We start from the raw sequence: 10974 nt of genomic DNA, 5'->3' as shown, positions 1-10974 counted from the left end.
TTAGGCCTCCAGTAAGAGCTCTTCAAAAGGCACATCCTTAGGCTGCTCCAAGATGAAGTTTTGAGAAAGATTTTTCCCCAAGGGCACACAGACTGGGCCCTCCTTTCCTACACTTCACAGCCAATGGCTTACCTTGTTCTGAAACACAGGGTCCCAGCAGCTGTATTTCCAGGAAAGATTGACAGTTGACAGCAATGAAGTAAGACTGGATTTCCAGTAGTCACAAACATGCCTGGTATTAAGTCTGTGGCACATCCAAAGCCCATGACAATAGGGAAATGAAAGAAACATGTCACTGTGCCCATGAGTGAGCTCACATACAAGACAGGAATTTAAGTACCATTTGAAACAGATGAATTCTCAGGAAAGACTGATGCTAGGAAGTCTCCAACTGCAGCCATATTATGAAAGCTACTCCAGCCTAGCAATGAAGAAACACTACATGCATAATGGTCAAACTTTTTTTTTCCCTTTTTTATTTAAAATAACATTATAACCAATTGACATACTAGATAACAATGTATACATTCCAGTGGTGCACACATAATGACCTATGGCATGAATGAGTAAAAAAACCACAATGTTCTCAGTAATGCCCCACCAACAGCTTATTTGGAGGGAGTAAAGGAAAAGCAGGAAAAGGTATCAAATGTGGGAAGAAAAAAAAGACAGTTTTTCTCAGCATTTTTAATGGTGTATCTTCCCCTTCATATTTCTTGGGACAAAATAAAATTAAGAATATACTTCAAAAGGGGCAGAAGGAATGATCACAATAATTAGGGTTTTTTCTCAAACTTTAGTAATAAAAGTTAAAGAACTCTCAAAAATAGACTAGATATTGGGCCTACAAAAGTAATTCATCTGTATGCAAAGCTTACCAAGAATTATTCCTTTTGTAAAATGTAAAGGATGAGCTGACGTTACTAGTAAGCTATTTTTACCTACAAAACCAGACTACAATAATAAAATCACCAATTTACAGCTAACACAATATTCTAGATGTACATTACTGTACACAAGCTATATATTACACATGACCATCCTATGTGAAATCTATAAGAAACATACTTACTGATATTGTCTCAACATTGGCCAGTAGGTTTATTTTTTCTAAAGGAAGTGTATTTCTCTATTCACATTCAGTGTAGTTCCAATAGCATGGGTTAGTTTTGCTTAAGAAACATAGAAAGTTCATGTGAGGTAGTTCAAGAAAACCTAGCTTAACTTTTTAACTGCAGAAGTAGAAACACAATGTGATCTGATTCATGACACGTTTCTGTAATGCAGGGATATATAAAGAGGAGAAGGGAGTGAAAGAGTTCACTTAGAATACCACTCTTATCCAGTGCCCTTAACTAAGAATAAATTAAATGAAAATTTGGGTAGGCAGTAGAGTCTTAGCACATTTCTTCATTAAACCTCTCTTTCTAATCCTAAAAAATGCAGACAATTCTGCCTCAGCTCCAGTCCTCAATGTAAAAATCTAAACACTGAAAGGGAAATAAATTTTAACAGCATAGACAAGCTGCTGTCAACAGCAAATAAAAACATATCTAGAAACAGTAATTCACCTCCTTCAGCGACTGGCAACAGTAAGCCCAAGTGTAAGGTGAACTACCTTCTCTCACCCCTTTCCCCTCTAATCTTAGTTGAGAAACAGTTAATGTCATACACTTTGGATCCCTGGCTAGATAGGAACCATCCTCCTGTACAAGCTTTTAGATCATGTTCCTTTATGCAGCGTTGAGATGAATGCCATATACTCTAAAGTAGGGCATTACACTCACGCAAAGGCCTGTCAAGGTGCTTAATTTTTGCTCTCTAGCCAAACAGCCTGCATTCAGAGAAGCAATTCTCCATAGAGCCAACCCATGTCAGTAATACCATACTCAGACACAGAGGCAGCAGAGGGTGGCAGTGCCTCAACTGCCTGCAACAGAGCTCACCCCATCTAAGTTACTAGCTGGGCCTAAACCACTCTACCTCCTTGAATTCACACCCGGAGGTTGGCAGAGGGGGACTTGCACATAACAATTTATGCTAATACTATCTTTGTATCTAGCTGGAATTCCTATCCAGAATGGTACTACTGCATATAACATAGTCAGCTTTTTCAAAACTAAAAATGCAAAGCTGGACAGTAACCTCACAAGGAAAAGTACCAGATCAACTCAGCTTAGCAGGCTTAATACAGCAGAGGTGATCTGGTTGGTCAATTTGGCCTTGAGGCTGTTCAGCTGATGGGTACAGCTCTAGCAGCCCAGCTTCTCATACACATGAACACACTTCTAACACACTTCTAAAAGAGAGGAGCTATTTTATCCTTGCTGCCTGCCACAGCTCTGACCAGAGAATGCTGAAATTAATCGAGTCATTGTTGTCCAACTTTTAACCTCACCTGACATAAGAAATCAGACAGCTCACTGTAATTCCATCCCTACCAACTCCTAGTGAATTGAAACAGCCCTAGAAGAGCAAAGTTGCATGCACTTTAGTGAAGCCTGTTGTCATGAGAAGATTTTGGAATTACAGACTAAAATAAAGCTTAATAATACCTTAGGAATAAAATTGTACAGTGTATTAGATAGTATATAATCTAACATCGGAACAGTAGACAAAGGCAGCTGAACTCCAGCTGCCCATTTGTTTGCTATCAGTGGCAGTGTACAATTATTTCTGAAATAATTTTATATTTCAATAAATGAAAAGGGAAGTTAAAACTAGCATGTTGTTATGATAATTTCATTACTGAATCTGAATTTACCATCACTTTGATTTGCCTAAAATTCAGGCAACTGAGTGGAAAAGAAAAGCAACACTGCTTTGCAGATGGTGCCAAAAGTGAACTATACATTTCCACAGGCAAAGCTCTGACCTTACTGAAATAATCCCTTTAAGTACAGTTCACTCACACTGCAACAGGTTGCCGTGGGCAATCCCACCCATTCATAAGCCCAAAACATTCTATGATTAACCCTACCTTAAAAGAAGAAAAACTCAATTTTTAAAGCTATTTTCTCTGGGACACTGGAAAGCAATAGCAAAAATTATTTCAAAGTCTCAAAATACTTCAATCACTGCTGCAATCTGGAGGGATCCAAAATAAATTTACATAGCAATTATAATTACCAGATTGTGTTCTTAACAGCATTTACAGGCATCAGAAGTTGATTTTGTCAGTCTTGACTTCATTACACTGGGCTGATGAGAATATCATTTGACCCTAGGTAACAATGGAGTACTGTTGTATGACCAAAATTTTGGCTTAATTCACAGCTTAAACTTCAATTAAAAAAAACCCTACAAAATAGACTGTTCTGTCGGTCTCTGTTGAACTTGAGCAGATTTTCTATGTTTCAGTGCTAAATGAATCCAAACATGTCCTGCCTCTTCTGAGGTAAAATATACAGTTTGGCAGGATCCATTAAAAATAATTGCCTTAAAAAATACGGTTTAGAAAGGCAATACTGAAGTATCAGATACAAGTGAGGAAAGCAAAATTACATGCACACAGCACTTACCAGTAGTCTAGCCAGGCCAGGAAAACAGAATTTAAGTCATCTTTGAGACATTACCATTCCTTGTAATCCTGCATGTTTTCTAAGATGACAGAAATTGGAATCATTACTATCACTCCTATTTTTTTCTGAAACTTACTGCAAAGATCATTTTTCCTCTTTCAATTACAACTTCAAAAACATACTTATTTAACCCAACAAGCAGAAGGAACCACACTGAAGAACATCTGTCATTCCTGAATGACCTCTGTAGCCAGTTATACTATTTGCTTATGCTCTGTGCCTGGCAAGACTTCTGTATTCTTTTATGCTCACTTTTGTGAGCATTACTAATTTAAAATCTTCTTCACATTCTAATTCACTACACAAAATATGCATCTACACAAGGCAATCAATTGTACAGCCTAGCTTCACTAAAAAAATCTGCATTTTCCAAAGGAATAAATTCTGAATGATTGTTAAACTCATACATAAACTTAAGTCAGTTACACATAAATCATTCTGCAAATATAAAATGTAAACAGTTAAAATACTTCTGTGAGGAGCAGCACCATTTTACATGACTACTTAGTAACTGTTCTATATATTTCAATATATCTTTTGTTTAAAAAGTATTGAAACCTGGAGCATCAGTGCTGTAAACTACTGAATATTTATGACTTAAAATGAACCATTATTAAGATTTCTGCTACACTGGTCTTATGGTGAAATGAAGATAAACATTAATTTATACAGCACTACTTCTCCCTCCTTTGGATGGCATATATTGCTCACTTAATGCATTAGCTACAGAAATCCTGAGGTTCTCCTATGGTTTTTAACAATCAGTTACTTTTGGTGGAGAAAGAACAGCTGACATTTTGCCCCACTGCATTTGTGTCATTCCCTCTTTTACCCAAAAAGCACTTGCCTTCATAGACAAAACTAGCAAGAAATAAAACTCCTAAGAATCACATATTGCATGACAGTATAGCTACAGCATATTCGTTTTCCCTCTTGGCAGTCTAGACATCCTGGATACATTTCATTTTGTGTGTACAAAAACAGGCTACAAGCTAGAAGTAAACAGTTTATTGGCATTGCAATGTATTATTCATGAAGTATCCTTGTGTTTTATGGCAATCACAACATTTGGCATGCCACAACTCTGCAGAAAATATCACATTACTTTGTTAGGCTAGATATTTCTGCAGCTTTGAAGATATGCTTTGCTTCCTTAAGTTCATAAAACTGTTCAGATATGATTACTCTGCCAAGGATTGTATACTGTTTCTCTTAAAAAAAAAAGAATCACTAATTGTTGCTTTTGCTGAAGTATCACAGGCAAGTGGCCAAAATAAAAGAGGATTTTGTTCACTGCCAGCACCAGAGTAGTATGCCCAAACTACAGCTGGCTGCACTGAATTCCCTCCCCCTTCACCTGGACATGGACACATGACCAAGCATAAAACTTTGAAGGATATCATGAACAAAACATCTGGAATAAATTCTAATTAAAAAATTGAAAACCTATAAAATCTTAAATAATTCATTATATGGTAATGACCACAACATTAATGTGCTTTGATAAAACAAATCTTACAAATTCAGTAAAAAAAGTCAGCAGCATAACAGTAAAGCAAATATGCAGATTTTAAAACCACAATAAAAATTATCAGGTTTAATATTTTACAGTTAATTACAGCAAAAAAGTGGCTGCTTTTAACACAACTTACAGTTTAAAATTACAGCACTTTATGATGAATTCTACGATTATTTTTGAAAAAACACTCAAAAATACCACCAAATTTTAAAGGTGCCCTATTAATGACTAAAAGGACCCCCCTCCCACCCCCCAAAAGACCAAGTAGTCATCTACAGCAACCCAGAGGTCCAGCTGAGGTTTCTAGACTGCTGTCTGTATCAGAGGCCAATGTTGGATCTGTTGACATTGAAGACACATCATTGACAGATGACGATGAAGATGGATGTTGAGAGCCATTGATCATTGCTGCACCTGTGCTATGAGAAACAAAACAGCAAATCAGTTGCAGATACAGTTGCATGGTTCAGTACTTGCATTAGTCTGCTTCTTCCTAATAGTTATGACTTTCCCCTGTTTTGGCAAGTTTCATGATGTGTCTCAATCTGTTGTCAAAGTAAATAAAATCCACAAGTCTTTAATACAGATCTTAATGAATGGTATGTCATGAACCACAGAACCCACATGGCATGACACCTGTCAAATCACAGTAAATGCTGATGGCTGAAGGTTAAAAATCACAGATAGTCCTGCATAATCACAGACAGACCATACTGCATAAAGCCAGAGATGAGATGCCCTACAAAATGTTGAGATGCAAAGCTAGAATACATCTACATATTTTATTAAAGGAAGAAGAGGCCTATTTTTTTTCCCCATCAGATCCTCCCCTTCCAGCTGGGTAATAGCTGGTGTCCAGCCAGACTGCATACATTCAATCTCAGATACACAGTGTTTTTTTCAGAGTCTGGACTTCAGTGAACTCTGAGCACACTCCACGATAGCTGTCCAACTTTTACCATCATTTTTCAGCAGTGCATATGATTCCTATCAATGGACAGTTAAAGGGCACATTTTGCTCCAAAATTCAGCAACAGTTTCTGAAAGTGCTCTGTAATTTTCCCACCTAGAAACTACATCTACTACTCATCTACTCAGTAGATGAAAATAGTGGTTATATCTTTATCTGAAACCATAGCAGTTACACATCACACATCAAACCAGCTTATGGCAGTAGAGCACTACTACCTACCAAGATGTTTCTTGAGAACTGAAATGAACGAAGCATCAGTTACACAGGGACAATAATAGAGGAATTTAACAGATTTATAAAAAGAGGTGTCAACCCCATACATTTAATTCAAATATGCAGTATATCTCAAAAAGAATTTAAAGGGTTACTGGTACTTTAAGAGCCACATACTCTCCCCGGGGGCCCCAGATTCCTATAGCCCCAGAAGGAGTCAAGACAAACAAGGAGTTTGCTTTGGTAGATGAGGACTGGGTTAGGGATCAGCTATGCAATCTGGACATCTATAAGTCGAGGGGTCCAGATGGAATACACCCACGGGTGCTGAGGAAGCTGGCGGAGATCATTGCTAGGCCACTCTCCATCATCTTTGGTAAGTCATGGGAAACGGGAGAGGTGCCTGAGGATTGGAAGATGGCAAATGTCACACCAGTCTATAAGAAGGGCAAGAAGGAGGACCCGAGTAATTATAGACCAGTCAGCCTTACCTCCATCCTTGGAAAGGTGATGGAACAACTTATTCTTGGCACCATCTCTAGACATATCAAGGATGAGGGGGTCATTAAGAACAGCCAACATGGTTTTACCAGGGGGGATTCATGTTTGACCAACCTTACAGCCTTCTATGAGGAAGTGACTAGGAGGGATGATGGTAGAGCGGTAGATGTGTTTTTTCTTGATTTCAGTAAGGCATTTGATACTGTCTCCCACAGCATCCTCATAGATAAGCTAAGGAAGTGTGGGCTTGATGATCAGGTAATGAGGTGGATCAAGAACTGGTTGAAAGGAAGAAGGCAGAGAGTTGTGGTCAATGGGGCAGAATCTAGCTGGAGGTCTGTGACTAGTGGAGTCCCTCAGGGGTCAGTGCTGGGACCAGTGCTGTTTAATATTTTCATCAACAACCTGGATGAGGGAACTGAGTGTGCCCTCAGGAAGTTTGCTGATGACAGTAAACTGGGAGGAGTGGCTGACACACCAGAAGGCTGTGTTGCCATTCAGCGAGATGTGGACAGGCTGGAGAGTTGGGCGGGGAGAAACTTGATGAAACTCAACAAGGGCAAATGTAGAGTCTTGCATCTGGGGAAGAACAACCCCATGTACCAGTATAGGTTGGGGGTTGACCTGCTGGAAAGGAGTGAAGGGGAAAGGGACCTGGGGGTCCTGGTGGATAGGAGGATGACCATGAGCCAGCAATGTGCCCTTGTGGCCAAAAAGGCAAATGGCATTCTAGGGTGCATTAGAAAGGGTGTGGTTAGTAGGGCAAGAGAGGTTCTCCTCCCCCTCTACTCTGCCTTGGTGAGGCCGCATCTGGAATATTGCATCCAGTTCTGGGTCCCTCAGTTCAAGAAGGACAGGGAATTGCTTGAAAGAGTCCAGTGCAGAGCCACAAAGATGATTAAGGGAGTGGAACACCTCCCTTATGAGGAGAGGCTGAGGGAGCTGGGTCTCTTTAATTTGGAGGAGATTGAGGGGTGACCTCATCAGTGTTTACAAATATGTAAAGGGTGGGTGTCAGGATGATGGAGCTAGGCTTTTTTCAGTGATATCCAGTGATAGGACAAGGGGCAATGGGTGTAAACTGGAGCATAGGAGGTTCCACGTTAACATCAGGAAGAACTTCTTTACTGTAAGAGTGACAGAGCACTGGAACAGGTTGACCAGGGGAGTTGTGGAGTCTCCTACATTGGAGATATTCAAGGCCCGCCTGGACAAGTTCCTGTGTGATGTACTCCAGGTTTCCCCGCTCTTGCAGAGGGGTTGGACTAGATGATCTTTCGAGGTCCCTTCCAACTCTTGGGATTCTGTGATTCTGTGATACATTTGAGGTCAGTTACTCCTGCATATCCTGAATAGCTTTCCTCCCTCCTGTCCTACAACTCAATGTAGCTTTGAACTATTCTTTTATTGTAACCAACCTAAAGGGGCTGGTTGTCCACGTATAACCCCATTCTTGGTTCTCTCCTCCAGGTCCATGACTTCCTTGTATATCAACTCTGAAAGTGCAGAGAAAGGAAGACAAAAATGAATTTGCAAATCCAAGACTGGATTGATAATACATCTCCCATTATAATGTACATGAATTTCATAGATTTAGTACTGTTCAGAATTAGGTTTGAACAACAGGCTGTAGGCTATGGAACAACTGGCAAGTGATATAAAAATGTACAATTATTTTAAATTGGAGCTACAATGGTCTGGCATTCTCAAGAACTCACTGATACTGCTCTAAGACTCTTAAGTCCAGGCTGCTTCGGGACCTGAGGATAAACGGAGTCTTAATCTCTCAGTATTTATCAATAGATTCTTTAGTACAGATAAACTCATCAGCAGTCTTCAAAGGAATAGGTAGAAACAAGCCCATACAACATTGCCATCCTCCTGACACACATTTGCCACTAAATTTCTTCAGCAAGAACATCTAAAGGTCCAGATCACCACAAAATGCAATACAGTACTGCCACATAACTAGCCACTCCAAATGAAAGCAAATTTATTTTCCAGCTACAGAAATTCCTCATCCTTAAACAGTTTAGAAGTGTTTCTAACATGTATCAATCATACACCCTGGCCAGAAGGTTTCTAGGCTAATGGCAGCTTATTACTCAGAAAATACTTCAGCTGTGAATCTAGAGAAGTAACAATAGAAAAAGGGCATGTTAAATGCAACTCGTAAGAGCTGACGGTCAGAATACTACTTCTTATCTGTCACTGCCAAACTAATGCAATGTACAAACAATTTAGAATAAAAAAGCATTTAAGAAGTACAATTTCAAGGGCTGTGGGAGTCTCAAATGTAAACTCTATATTGCTTGAAATATCCTCAGCACATCTGCCTCAAAAGGGAGATAACATTGCTTGGAAGGAGGAATTTCCACAATTTTCCTTATCTTTGCCTTTACGATTAAAAATCAGTTTCTAATAGAAAGCGACTTAAAAGTGTGGGAGTAGTGTCCATTACCAGCCAACACAATGCAATATCAAAAATGATTCATGAAAAAATTGCCTTGTCTTTTTTTCCTCTGGGGATAAAAAAGTTATAGAGGTCTGATATCCCTTTCTGGACATTTTCAGCACAAAGTATTAGAACGCTCAACTGCACTAAATTCTTGATTAAGTGCAGCATTTATAGCCTGCAGTCTGGATTTGCATTTTTATAGAACTAAAACCTCTGCAATTGTACCACCCTTTTAGAAGCACTTTCAAAATGAAGCATAAGTTTGCCAATTAACAAATGTGTTCCCCTTATACTTTATCATTTTACAATTCATATACGATTAGGAAATATAGATACTAAACCGGTACTGAACACTAAAGACCATGCACTTGGGGCTACAAGACTTACATCATACTACTATCCATTCCACACCTCAAACTCAGGTACTTCCTCAGGATCCTATAGCTGATAACCAACAACATTTCCCACACCAGTCGTAACTTCAACTACCTTGCCTACCACTAACACTTGTTATAGCTTCTTCTTTCAAACCCTCTGCTTGATTTAAAAGGAGTGTAGTTACTGCTGGTATGCTCTTCACTTGAAGACTAGTGCTTCTACTTCAGACTTGTATTACTCAAGCTCTTGCATCTTTTCTAGCTGTAGCAGTTAGTCCAGAAGAGTTATCCTCCCTAGAAACACTGCCTTCGTGATTTGCAAAATGTGACTGAAATGAGCAGGAATTAAGCTCACTACAAAGGCTTAGCACCTTTGCAGGAAAATTTTTTAGCGTCCAAACAATCAAGAGCTTGTGAAGCACTGACCTATTGCCTTGCAAATCCAAGCAGTTTGGGTAAATACTATTAGGTTGCTCAGAACCTTAACAACAGTAATCACTAGGACCTAGCTTACTCCCAAAAGTCTTATTATATCTTTCTTACCTTTCCATTCTTCTATCGTGTGCTCCCTCTCATCTAACTGTTTATCTGGTATCTTTGGTGGAGGCTGAAAAACAAAACTAACTCAGGTTAAAGCAATTAAAATGGATACAAACCAGAACAAATTAAAAATTAAAGTTCGTACTCAGAATATGTAGCTGACATAAAAAATGCTGTATTTACATGGTCATGTATCCTCTTATACTTGGACCTGGCTTATTTTCTAGGTGCTGCTACATGTTTTAAAGTTCTTCTGATTAACAGATTTGCTTACATTATCGTAATAATTGAAATAGAAATTGAACACTCTGGTCAGAGTCATCTCCAGCCCAAGCAGCCCTTTTTATCTACCTACTGCTAATTACTAAATTTTCCCTCTAGCTATTATAGATCAACAGAAATCTAATTTCACCATTTACATCGAGCATCCTTTTCTATTCTTAGTGGATCAACCACATCCACCAACCACCTTTTTAAAAAAAGGTTACTTTTTTCACAAGCTGAAATTTTCCTGAAATGAATTTTAAGAAAAAGTTTCAATTACTCCTTTTGCTCATCAGTGTTACTAACTGAAAGCTCAAAATCTCATACTGTGATTTTGCTTAAACACAGTTTATGAGTATTATCAATTGCTGCAACTAATGAGAATATTTCTCTCACCCAGGAGTAAATACCTCAGAAACCTATCAAGGACAATCATGCCAAATAACTGAAGCTTTATAAATTACAACCCTAAATAAAAGGTTTCATATGCACTGCAACATGTCCAGGAGATTAGATGCAATTGTACATGAACATACACACATACAGGT

The 10974-nt window shown here is 38.8% G+C and overlaps 1 protein-coding gene across 4 annotated transcripts in view; it reads right to left on the bottom strand.

Annotated features, from left to right (window-relative positions):
• Positions 1-459: 459 nt before the first annotated feature.
• The window catches only part of MAPK8 (mitogen-activated protein kinase 8), a 60275-nt gene continuing 49760 nt past the window's right edge, over positions 460-10974 (bottom strand). For 3 of the 4 annotated variants that reach the window (XM_031053375.2, XM_005153907.3, XM_005153908.3), the window contains exons 10-12: positions 10166-10229; positions 8206-8283; positions 460-5514 (exon numbers count right to left, since the gene is read on the bottom strand). In XM_031053375.2, the coding sequence (XP_030909235.1) occupies positions 5369-5514; positions 8206-8283; positions 10166-10229 (288 nt within the window). In that variant the 3' untranslated portion in view covers positions 460-5368. Of the gene's footprint in view, positions 5520-8205; positions 8284-10165; positions 10230-10974 lie in introns of all 4 variants that reach the window. The other variant, XM_031053376.2, reaches the window with a different exon arrangement.

The sequence above is a fragment of the Melopsittacus undulatus genome, chromosome 4, assembly GCF_012275295.1.
Source record: "Melopsittacus undulatus isolate bMelUnd1 chromosome 4, bMelUnd1.mat.Z, whole genome shotgun sequence".
In the NCBI taxonomy this organism is placed as follows: domain Eukaryota; kingdom Metazoa; phylum Chordata; class Aves; order Psittaciformes; family Psittaculidae; genus Melopsittacus; species Melopsittacus undulatus.
The sequence above is the reverse complement of the archived record's forward strand: the minus strand, read 5'-3'. Positions and strand labels throughout refer to the sequence as shown.